Below are 12,585 nucleotides of genomic sequence, written 5' to 3'. Positions count from 1 at the left end.
TAACCTCCCATTTTTCAGTCACAAATAGCAAATACAGAAGACAGAATATGGCTCATTGATAAGTAGTAAAGTGTTTTTAAAAGCATAAAAATAAGAACAAATTAACTCTATCGGAAAACTGAGGAATTTGACATGCGAAATACTGGAGCCCATGTGATAACTTGTCTTTCACTGTACAGGCAGCCAGACAGAGAAAACTCAGCAGTAGATGTTACTTCTAAACCCTGCCATGGCCCATCCTCCCAGATATGCAAAATGGGAGACTGATACCAGCAAGATGCCTTAAAGTCTTGCTGACACTGTTTCTTAATCGAGCAATCTGGTTTACACACAAGCTTCAGGGGGTGCATGAAAGGAAGGCACCCCCGCCTTTACAAGGTTCCATGGCAGGGCTCAAAAGTGGGGTCCTGATGAGAGCCCATCACTCAGTGAGTGGGTGCCCACCATATCCTGGGCACTGCGGCAAGCACCTTCCATACGTAACGCCTTCACACCTCACAGTAATTCTGTCCGGAAGGTACTGCTATTACCCTCCCTTCATAGGTGAGGAACTCAGGCTTAGAGAGGTTACGTAACATCGGAATTCAACCCCACAAGCTCACATGTGGCAGACGTGAGTCTTGTATTCAGGTCTGCCTGGCTCTAAAGCACAGCCTCTCGACCACTGCACTGGGTTCCCTCCCTCAACTGGGGCTCTTGCTGGAAACACCCCTGGAAAAGGAAGAGCGACCAGGAGGTATCAGCTCCTGCAAAGGCCCCAACTGAGGTCTAACTCTCCAGCGAGGGTTTGGTGGCTCTGGGTCCTGCTAATACTTGGCTAAAGTCATTTGTAAAATAGATACGTTCATTGCGTTGGGTAATTAAGACAGAAAATAGCAAATCTTTTCCCTGTACTTCACAAACTACCCAAATGCTTCTGATTTCCTGATGTTTCTATTTAGGAGCATCACTTATCTCGATAAACAATTTCAAGTGTTGCGATTTTAATTGGAAAAGTCATGACTTTAATAAAGCATTTTATTTTTAGCCAATGTCTAATCCAGTTTCAATTATTTTTACCTACGTCCATTAAATGTTCTGTAATTAAAAACTGCCCACAGATTCTAGCTTCATCACCAGAGGTGACAGAAGTTATGGGCATGAAAGTGACACATCAGTAGGAGTTACTAGCAAGAAGGTCACAAAGAGCCACGGTTGATATGATAAGACATCCTACTTTTAGCAGAAAACACTTGTTTTGGGCCTTCAAATTATCTTTAGAATTATGAAACTGGACGGTCTTCACCTTGGCTTCACTTTTATAAAAGATGAAAATGGGTATTTAAATCAGCAGGAAACAAAATAAAGGAAAGAATTGAATTGCCCAATTCCTTGCTGAAAAGAGCACACACACAGAAAACATCTGGGGGAGTACACATGGGATAAGAGTAACGAATTCAAATGAATGGACCACAGATGGCACAAGCATTTAAATGCTAGGAAATGTAGGGTAAGGAGTCTATGAGGCTGAAGAAAAATCATGAAACCACCAACAACACACCATCCCACCCCAACCACCCCCAGTATTACTCTTAGAAAAGTCAGACACTGCGTGACGTAAAGGAGAAGATGGCGTTGAGGAACCACGGTAGAAAGGCCAGTCATCGGAACACAACACACAGGCAAGTCAGGGAAAACGCACTAGTATTTCTGCAACATGAAGCCACAAGGATCGGTGGTAAACAGCATGACTCTCTGCACAGGGCTACCTGAGCGTCCTCCAAGGGGCTGACCTGTACCTAATGTTGTAGCTGGTCCTTCCTTTCTTAGTTCGTTCCTCCGTTCCTCCCTCCCTCCCTCCCTTTATTTCTATTCCTTTTTAAACTGAAGACTGATCACGCTTTAATCAATTATGTAGAAAAAGCCAAGGAGTGACATTACCAAGATGCACCAAAACCTGAAAAATAAAATGTGAAATTTTAATTTAGGTCGTGTGCGTGTGTGTGTGTGTGTGAGTGAGGAGATTGAGATTGTAGTAGCAGTAAACTAGGGAAGCATTAGATCGTGCAAGTTTTTTCTTTTATAAAACGAGTGGAGTTAGCAATCCGGGTGAGCCCCCAAGAGCAGTGATGCAGCAGCAGGATAAAGTGTCAGGATTTAGAGACATTGAGTAGGGGAGGGAGAAAGACGGGGACACCTAACCATAAAATTTCTCATGTCCCTAACAACACAATTATAAGTTTAACTGCTGTTGTCTAAAATACAACTCTGTAATCACAATCCTGTGGGTTCCATATTTATTCTCTCTCCATGCCTCCAGATTCAATTTGTTTAGTTTGTAGGGAAATAGAAGACGAAGGAAGGAAAGAAGGAAGGAAGGAAGGAAGGAAGGAAGGAAGGAAGGAAGGAAGGAAGGAAGGAAGGAAGGAAGGAAGGAAGGACAGACGGAAGGAAGGAAGGAAGGAAGGAAGGAGGGAGGGAAGGAAGGAAGGAAGGAAAAGAAACCGCCAGTTCTTCCAAGTCGCCTGGAATCTGATGACACATCAGACATGCCAGGTCTGGTTATTTTGCAGGGCGTCTGACAAGCAGGGAGGCATTTGCTAGTGTGTATACAGAGGAAGCCTGGCCTGAAGTCCTCAGGACATTGCACCCAGTGAGAAGGAAATGCTGCTGAACCCAGAAAGCCAGGGGCTTTTGACCTGCTCCTTGGAACCAGGTGCCAGGCCTCCTCCCCCCACTCCCATCGCTCTTCCTTCCCACCGTCTTTGTCCTTCCGCGGAGGCCCTCATCCCTTTCCTCACTTCATTACCATGGTAGCCTCCTCCCCAGCCCCTCATCCCAGTGCATCCAGCCCTCAGCTGTCAGTCATCTTTCTAAAAGGCAAATCTGACCATGCCACTCTGCCTCCAGCCCTTCAATGGCTGCCCTAGCATTCAGGACAGAGCGAACCCCACAGCTCAGCACACCAGGTTCTCAGGGACATGGCTCCCGCCTTTCTCTCCAGCCTCTTTTCCTGTCACTTTCCCACCAGGCATCCTTCCTTCTTCCCATGCTGGGCCCCACACAGTGGTCTCATGTCCAGCCCCCATGCTTTCTCCCACGCTGTGCTCTCTCCCTGAAATCCCCATCCCGGTGCCCCACACACCCTCATTCAACTCCTACTCATCTGTCAACTCACCACTAAAGGGCCCCCTCTTCCTTGCAGCCTTCCTGGAGTGCCCACGCCCCCGTTCCCATCTGATTTACATGCCTCTCCCCAGAGCTCACAGTGCAGACGGCTCATATAGCACCGATCACACTTACCACAATATACTGGAATTAGTTCACATTTCTCTCTCCCTTCCTACCCGTATATTCTTTAAGAACAAGGGGTGTTTACTTTTACTCTGGAGTCCCAAGATTGAACATGGGGTCTGGCACAAAGGAGGCTTTTGACGAATAAATGAATGCTATCGAAAGTGAGGATAGCAAACTCACAGACAGATGACAGAATCATACAGATTCAGAGAGACACACAGCAGTACTGAGGGAGTTCACACCAGATGTGTTTACTAGCAAATGACCCAGAAACGCCAGACTCCAACCCAACTCTGTACAGATAGCCACACCCACCAGCAAACTAGACACTAGCTAGCTGAGTTTCTCGAATGGAATGAGGCAACACTTAGCATCTTCCCCCTTTTTACCATAACGTCCTTGCTTTGCTTACAGAAATATATATATTTTGTTCCATAAAAAGTATACCATGGTAGACAGTTAAATGTTTTACTGATTTTAGCTTATCACTGCATGTGTTCATATAAGATGTATAAGACAGTCACTGTAAGACTCTGATTATTTAGAAGGGGAAGCATAAAAAGAAACAAATGCCGTGAACAAAGGAAACTAAAATAAGGAGGACAGGAAAGTGACAAATGCCAGCTAAGTGCCAAGTATTAGGAGAAAGGTACAGTATTTACCTATTGGTCTCCTGTTCTTCCTAAATTTAAGACTCCAAGAAACTTTTTCTTTATAATTTCATGGAAATAGGAATGAAATATGCTTATAACATTGATTTACCAGAATGTATACTTTAAGTATAAGGAGTTAAGGTGCCTCTTACATTTATGCTGTTATGTATTCGCTGGGGGTAGACATGTATTTTGAACTTGATTAGATGTCCCCTGGACGGATGAACTGAAGTGGATATTCTTGATAACATGCTACATATTCCTTACACAGATCCCAACAGGTTTTGAAAACAGTGAAAAGACGCAACTAGCTCAGAGAACTGAAATTTACTGTTATTTTCTTGATTGGTGTAGGCTACCATATTGGATTACTTTAGAAACATGTTCCCAAGGTCAAAATGAATCATACCAATTGGTTCATTTACAGATGGTTAGGTTACTAACTTTTGAAATTTACTTTCTAAAGCCTAAATTAAACATTCCCAGAGACAAGAATAATGCAACCCAAGGGCCAGTTCTCCTCGATGAAACCAAGGATGGCCAACTATAAACTAAAGGCTCCTCTAGGGCTTATCTCCTTACAGTTCTAAAATCCTGCTCCTGAGCTTTCCAACCACACATAATTACAATGCTCGCCAACACTCTTTAACTCATGTACTGCCTTTCTTTCTTCAACATTCAGCAATAAGACAAGTACAAGCGGACCTCTTGCTTTTAGAAGGCACTGGAGAACTCTCTAGCTACTTCACTACCGTGACTTCTTTTTTTGTAAAAATGAATAATCACTACCATTGTTTGTGCCCTGCTTTGTTCCCGAAAGGATGTAAAATAGCTGTAATCATTAAGTAATTGATTTTTCTCACTCCCACACTCCCCTCCTCTTCTTTATAAGCTAACGGCTTCGTGCTGATTTTGTTTTAAACGAGGCACAACCACACACTCACATTTACCAAGACAATATTAGTCTCCCAAAAAGGGATAAAGTCAACTAAGTGGCCACAGTTCCCACTTCACCAAGCTGACAGACTAGTGGGGGACAGAAACAAACAAATAGGCTATTACAACAGAGTGAGGTAAATGCATGACAGAGAGATGGAGAATGCTTCCGGAACACACAGAAGGGATACCTCCTCCGGACTTGGGAAATCAGAGAAGCTTTCTCGAAGTGAAGTTAGTTGAAAACTTGAGGAACTGTAGGCCATTTGAAGTCCATACAGACAGCAAAACCACCAGAACACCAGTTGGAGTCAATCCAAATAGTGTGTCCAAGTGAGAATCAACGTCTCGATCCAGATGTGACAAGGGATTATCATACCACTGCCCCCATATAACCACGGACTGGCCACAAGTCACCCTAAATGCTGGGTTCTACGACAGCTTTCTAGTTCCTTTTTTTCCTGAAGATATTTTGTTTTCTCCTGTCCTATTCCACTGTCTTTACCAGCCTCCCAGCAAGAGCCTATTTGGGAGATAGTGTGATAAATATGGGACGTAGGGAAGGGAGGTACTGGGCCCCCACCACACGGACCACATAACCACAAAAAAGTGCAACTGAGAAAAGCCACGTGACTCTCCACTGACCATTCCACTCCCCACAAACCTTGCAGAGGTGACCCAGCCCTACCTATCCTGCTTGTGAAGCAAATATCCCCCATCTGAACTTACCTCAGGTTTGACATATTTTTCTGGACCCTGTGTCTGTCCTATTCTGAAGAGAGCAGAACTGGCTTGACACCAATGCCTCTTCTCTAACAGAACCTTTTCTTTTGTCCATTTGGGTATTCTTCCTAAAATGGTGCACTTTCTGCTTCCAGAAAATATTGCTATTTTCTTACGTCACTTCTACATGTCTTGTCAATGTATAACCACAATGCTGTGACCAAAGAAAAACAGTAAGTTTTGACCATTTGCCCTTCCAGAAATCACTGGACATTCTATAAGCTAACTGAATGGTTGGGTGAAATTAATTTTTAATGACTCCTCCAATCCTGAGATTTTATGATGCTGACATAACTGGAGCCATTTTTCTTTGCGGGCTATAGCCCAGTAAAATTATCCCCGTCTAAGACGTTAATGCAAAGGGAAAACTGGGTCAGTATTTCAAAAATATTTGGTTTTTCAAAGTTGTCCAACATAACCTCACTGTCAATGGGCAAAGCCGCAGCTGCATATATAAGTAAACCCCGCCTGGGCCATACTTAGTTGTATATTTTACAACCAAAGTAGGGTGGGAGGGCGGGGAGGGGAGAGGGGGTTACTTCAAAAGATCAACGGAACACAAAATTTAACAAACAAAATAGAATGCCCTAAGGACGTGTAATCAATTTGCTATCCTTCCCAAAATTGAATCTTAGTTGTTTTGAGGTCTGAGGACTAGAAAATACCAAAATTGTAGTCAGTCTTTGAGGCTTTTTGAACAAGTCTTACAGACATGCAATGAGAGCTCTGCTCACCCTCAAGTGCTGCGTAACCTTGTACGTATCTCTGGTATGCCACACTTCATGCATCCAAAACAGGGAGCTTATCAATAAGATCCACATCTTCGCAACAAATATCTCAACCTGTAGCTCAAGGTATCATTCAAACTGTAACTAAAAGATGGCTGCATCACTCAACTCCTAGACCAGGTGCAATGTCTAGGGCAAGTACACCATAAGCATCCTGCCTCTTCTCATTCTCTTCCACTACTCGGGAAACAGCCTAAGGTCCCAGGCAGTTCCTGACAGCAAGGAATTAATCGTCTGGGTTTGAATCTAGCCTCCACCACCTGCTAGCTGTGTGAGCCTGTCAAACCATTTAACCTCTCTGGGCCTTAGTTTCCTCATGCAGGGGGGGAAAAAAGAGATAATCAGGGTACCACCTTCTCCAGAAGGTTGTCGTCACCTCAGTCTCTAGTTCACTCTAAAACTGGTTGCTTTGAAGTATTCTGAAAGGGTTACTGGAATGTAGGGAAACAAATATGGAGAAGCCACTGGAATCCTAAAGAGAAAGGTTTTGCAATTGCTATGGCTCAGTGGGTTGAGTCACATTTAATTAAGTCTGGAATTTCCAAGGACAAAAACAGACCTTCCCCACAGCACACCTAAGACAAAAAAAAGAGCAGGATCAGAGGTGGCGAGTTCCTAAGAGGCGCTCTTGAGGACTGGGGCGGTAGCAGCAAATCACGCTTTGTTGAAATGAGAGGGAAGGGACAGATTCCTCCACCAGCTAGAAGCAATCTTTTCACGTTATCCTCCGTCTCAATAGCTCAGCTCTATTGCTAAATCTTGGATGGACTAACTCTACACTCTGTATAAATCTGAAAGCACTGGAAGAGGGGGGAGAGAAGTGGAGCCCAGTGAACAGAACTGTCCGTGAGAATTACTAAATAACTGTGAACATCTAAATGAACCATAAGTTGTGTGTTTGGGGCCGACAGCGGCAACCCCTCCATTTCCCCATGACTTACTCATTCACTGCTATTGTGTTTGGCTAAAAACTAAAACTGTCACCCAAGCAACATCAGTCTTGTTAGAAAGAGAGGAACAACCCAGCATCAGAAAACGCAACAACGCTTTTGAAGGCAGCTGGTTCAGAACCTATGAATCATTTTGAAATATCCGGGCAGTCCAAGCCACATCAACACCACGTTTAAATAAAATGCATATAGACACAACCACCAGAAACAAAGTGATGACCTGTCAGAATTGTCGTGCTGCTTTCCCTATCTGGCTTACTGGTGAGGCACCTCATTTTAGAATCATATTCTGAGTAAGGTACCTACCTGTTCGGTGAAGACCTCAGATCAGGCCACACCTGCAGATGGGGCCTAACAATTTACTAACAATTTACTCTGTACTTTGGGACCTCGGCCCAAAGGACGGAGCAGGAAAGACCTGAGTTGAACCAGCTTGGGCAGCTCACGCCATGAAGGCCTGTGTCGGCAAAGCAGCAGGCCTGTGGCAGAAGAACTCACTGCTGCTGGCCATCCTGCCTTAACTTCTAGGAGTCACAGGTCCCATGTTGCCTCTGGTCTTCCTGGGAAGCCCTGAGCAGTTTTGTTTCCTGTCCTCCTTCATACCCCACCTTTGAATGCTTCTCCAAACACTCAGAATGTTCTGAAACCCAAAGGCAGTTAAGACTGATGCAAGGGTACAATCTTCATTGCTATGAAGCCTGAGTGTGGCTAGAATAGGGCCTGGGAAACCACATGCATCCCCTCTATTCAGCCGACCATTACTTTCTTTCGCAAGGCTCTCTGTGTCACCTCTCCCTGCTCCCTCTGAGGATTACTTCTATCTCCAGATCAAGAATTCCTTTGTTCTTCCACATGTCCGTGTTTGCTCAGGTAATGATCCTGCCACCAAGCTTTCCATTTCTCCGCATCCCCTCTCTTTGGGATGTGCTGAAGGATCTATTAGGCGATAACGTGTAAGAATCTCAGAAAAAAATCTTGCCTGTGGAGGCAGCGTTTCTCCAAAGGCCCAGCACTCTACTCTGTGCACTCTACGTGTGAAGCCATGGACACCGAGCACACATCTGCCTCCTCACAGGCCAAGGGCCGCAGAAAGGAGGTGACAGTGGGAAATGTGCCACCTCCCCCAGGAAGCAGATTTGAAATGGTCTGCACCCTGAGCATTCTGGATACTTCATAAACGTGCAGGAGTAGAACTGGGGCTGCTGGCATCAGCAGGGGGAGGACCAGGAGAGAAAAGGGTGCCATCTGGGCAAAGCTGCTTGTGGCTCTTGTGTCTCAGACTGCTGCTTTCCGGTCCCGTGACTCTGTGTCACCTTCTGCCCTTCCACCCCCACTCTACTAGCCAGATACCTCAAGATGTTTCTAAGAGGTTCTGAATTATTGACGAACCTAGGGAAGATGCTGTGGAAAACATTAAGTACCAAAACAGACCTGTACAGCTAGTGCAAATACTGGGTCATTGGCAGTTTCCTTTCTGAGGCCAAAAGCGAAGGGGGGGGGGGGGGAGAGCGTGCCTCTGCTAAATAATAATGATATTCACAGAACAACACACACTGGAACTCCAAAGTTCACAATCTCTCCAGCTTTACTCACCCCTAGCCATCTTGCTCCTTTATTGGCAGCCTGTTGAATCTGGACTCTTTTCAGGGTGACATGGTAAACAGCTCCTTCCTCTACCTCTTCACCCCAGTCCTGAATCGAGCTCTGCCAAGGGATGGGATAAAGAGAAAGAAAAAAAGTGTGTTTTTTTTTCCCCTCTCTGCTAACCACAATCTGTCCCAGCTGCTTTGCTGCTTACCCAGCACTCAGGGCACAAGATGGGCTGTTCAAAATAAATATTACAATCAGAGCAATACAAGACACACTGTGATAAAGGGAATGCTGAGATTTTCTTGGCCCCCAGCCCTTTCCTGTGGTATCAGAATCCCCGGACTTTTCCATTTAGTTATTTTTCCTAGACTCGCTCACGTATCTTAAATAGGATTTTTTTTTAATCTTTTTTTTTTCTTTCTCAGAAAAAAACAAACTGTGGTTTAGTCCTGATTAAGTTTTCCTCCTTAAGTGAAAGGAAAACTAATTCATTGGCAGAAAAGGTTTGCACTTTTATAAGTGGCTCAGATATTTGAGCAAACTGCCTTTTAAACTCAGACACAAACAATCATTTAAAATGCCAAGTCCTCCGTCCTTTAGAAGTCAAACGCTTCCCATGTCTTTTTCTCCTCTTATCGTTTGGGGACCCAGAAAGTTAGCAGGGGGTGGAAAGTTTTCATTTCCATAAAATCATCTGGCAAGTGCAGGAAAAGCAAGTAGAAGGTGTGTACACGGACTCCCTGGATTTCCACGTCCCCGGCTAAACTTGGCGTTGGAGCCGCTGGGACACAGAAGCGCTCCGCGGTCCGCGCAGACGAACAGTTCTTTTCCCTTGAAAGTTCTCCTTTCCGGTCCTACATCTGCCCCAGACACACCAAAGGCAATTGCGGAGAAGGTGGGCATCGCTGGAAGGGAGAAGACACGCAGCGAGCAAGGCACACAAAGCAGAGGGAGAAAGCTTTAGCTCACAAGTTGGGGATCGGATTGCTCCGTTCACGCCGAGAGAGTCCAAAACACGCCCAGAGAAAGCGGGAGAAGATTCCCCACCGGAGAAGCCTTGGGAGAAGGCAGAGAGGGCTCGTTACCATTTTAGCTTGCCAAAGCAATTTCATTCTCAGTGTTCCCTTCCGTACGGGGCCGCGGCATGATGCGCCCTGCTCCCAGGCCAACGCGCTCCCTGCGGGGCTCAGCCCGCGACGCCCCCGGCCCCCGGCCCGCGCGGCCGCCGCGCTCGCAGCACAGACACGCGCCGCGCTGCCCCCGCTGCCGCCGGTGCGCGCGACTCGGGCCACAAAGGGAGCGCAGCGAGCGAGCAGCGAGCGAGGGCGCCACAGACTCCTCCCCACGCCGCTCCGTGATGTAAGGCTTTCCTGTTTGCGCTTGGGAGCGCACGCTCCCTTTCTTAAATCCCATGGATAAAGTTAGGGGGAAATAATTTCTCCCACTCCGGAGGTGATCGGGGACACAACCCTTTCAAGTCGATCAGGTTTCCCTGATGGTCACCAGGTGCCAGAAAAAGAAAAAGAAAAAAAAACTCGGATGTGGTATGGAGGTTAGCAGTTGTATGTCTTCTTCCTTCGCTAAAAGAAAGAAAAGGGGGACACGGAGACGGGGGAGTGCGAAAAGCATGGGAGGAAAGGGTCAGAAAAACGTCGAGTATCTGCCTGTTACTAGATTGTGATTAAATCGGAGCGACCCCAATGAGAGGAGCAATCCTAGAAGCCAGGAAGTTTTTCATTAGGACAAAAACGAATTGCTCGAAGGATATTCCAGAACCCATGCCCGGGGTCTGCACTCTCTCCCGCCGCAGCACCCCACCCGTCAGCTGGACTTCTTCCTACCACACGTTAGGATAAGATTCTTCCAACAGTGACCGGCCATTGTGGGAAGGCGGGGGACAGAGCAGGAAAGGGCTTTTGCTGGGACGGACCGACAGCTTGGAAAGTGGATGGTCAGTGGCCCTGGAGGGTCCCTGAGTCTTTGTGACTTGTCACCATCTCCAGCTGTCTGTAGGGACACAGCAGGATACTAACCATAGGGGAAAGCCATTCATGAGGAGACTGCCAGAGGGAGTTTTGTCAGAACAGAAAGATCTGCTCTCAGGACAAAAGATTATAACCATTTTTAGATCCAGTTTTAATAAATCAACAGCGAGATACCAGATGATACTATAATCAAACTTTGGCACGTGACAGAATTCCATGCCAATGACAAAACCTTTAGGGCTCGTGTCTTTTATACTATTCACCCCTACATGAATTTAATCGCCTTTCTTTTTTTTTAGAGGCCTCTCACTAATTGCCAGGTTAAGGCATAAGGTGGGCTGTGGATAATAATAAATATATCATGAGTTGAAAAGCTGCAGAATCAAGTGTACAGATGTTCCCAGGAGAGCAGAATAGATGGCACTGAGAGTGCATCAAGGAAAAACAAAAGGATCTCTGGACACTTGAGAACATCTTGAAGTCACTCACCCATGTTCTCACACAACTAGAACCTGTGGAGCTCAGTAGCCGTGGAGAGAGGCTGACCAGATCCTCCTGTGGCCACCAAGACACAGTGTCCCCAGTGTCAGGGGAGAATCGTGCAGAAGTCCTACCTCCCTGTTTCTGAAGCCACCCTCAGGCCCCCAGGCCCACCTGGTCAGTGATCGTGAAGACGACAAAATGCACCAGAGGACAGTTCAGCGGCCCATATAATTCATTTCATAACTTTCACCTGATTTTTGGCAGTAAATTTGGAAATTACTGAAAATTTTCCAAGCAGTTTGTTCGGCTGCGTCCCTCCCAGGAGGCCTTCCTGGACAGGGCAGCTTATAATTCATAAGGCCCCACTCGCGTTTCAGATCTCAGCACCCTTCTCTCTATCCCACCAATTCGCTGGCTGGCCACCTGGCGTGCAAAGGGAAAAGAACTGGCTTTGAGCAGATCCAGCTCAAATCCACGTTTATATTGAGTGAGCGTGGGAGCTACTACCCTGAGTTTTAATTTCCTTATCTGCAAAATGGGACAAATATCTACCTCACAGAGTCTGAAAAGGGATTAAGTGGGATGTAATTGCAAATCATCTAACACATGGCAAGTGATCAAAAAAAGTTCCATTCCCTTATTATTGCACTTCCCCCCAAACTATATTTTCCCAGACTCACTGAAAAGTTGTGTATGTATTCCGTGTGGGAAAATCTCAGATGATGTCTTCTCACTGAATTACATTATAATTTCAGAGAGCTTTTCCAAGAATAACTACTTGTGTTTATACCTGATAATATAGGTGATTTTGTCCAAATGCTGATCCAAAAAAAGGGGCTGGTTTTATGCTAGATAGTGCGATCAAGTGTTGCAGTTTACAATTTTTTAGATATTTATTTAAAAATATTTCACCTGCAGGGAGCTCAGCCAGTACTATTACACACACCTTAGGGTTAAAATATGCCTGGTCAATATGTGGGAAGGATAAACCAATAAGCCATTTATAACTAAATTTGAATTTACTTACCAGATTAGCCTACCCATGACCTAGCATGGTCCTAAAAGGACAGGTCAATTTTGTTAAAAGGAGATCAGTAATGTTTTACAGTTTTCAGTGTACAAGTCTTTGATCTCCTTGGTT

At 45.6% G+C, this 12,585-nt stretch overlaps 1 protein-coding gene across 3 annotated transcripts in view; it reads right to left on the bottom strand.

Annotated features, from left to right (window-relative positions):
* RGL1 (ral guanine nucleotide dissociation stimulator like 1) overlaps positions 1-12,585 on the bottom strand; it is a 211,255-nt gene that overhangs the window by 101,221 nt on the left and 97,449 nt on the right. The window contains exons 1-2 of one of the 3 annotated variants that reach the window (XM_019738786.3): positions 10,062-10,296; positions 8,980-9,090 (exon numbers count right to left, since the gene is read on the bottom strand). The exons of 1 other annotated variant lie outside the window; for it this stretch is intronic. In XM_019738786.3, the coding sequence (XP_019594345.3) occupies positions 8,980-9,090; positions 10,062-10,088 (138 nt within the window). In that variant the 5' untranslated portion in view covers positions 10,089-10,296. Of the gene's footprint in view, positions 1-8,979; positions 9,091-10,061; positions 10,297-12,585 lie in introns of those variants that run through there. One more of the 3 variants, XM_019738703.3, reaches the window with a different exon arrangement.

Source organism: Rhinolophus sinicus, chromosome 11, assembly GCF_057876585.1.
Source record: "Rhinolophus sinicus isolate RSI-liver-muscle chromosome 11, RSI-T2T, whole genome shotgun sequence".
NCBI lineage: Eukaryota > Metazoa > Chordata > Mammalia > Chiroptera > Rhinolophidae > Rhinolophus > Rhinolophus sinicus.
Note: the sequence above shows the minus strand (reverse complement) of the source record. Positions and strands in the feature narration are given on the sequence as shown.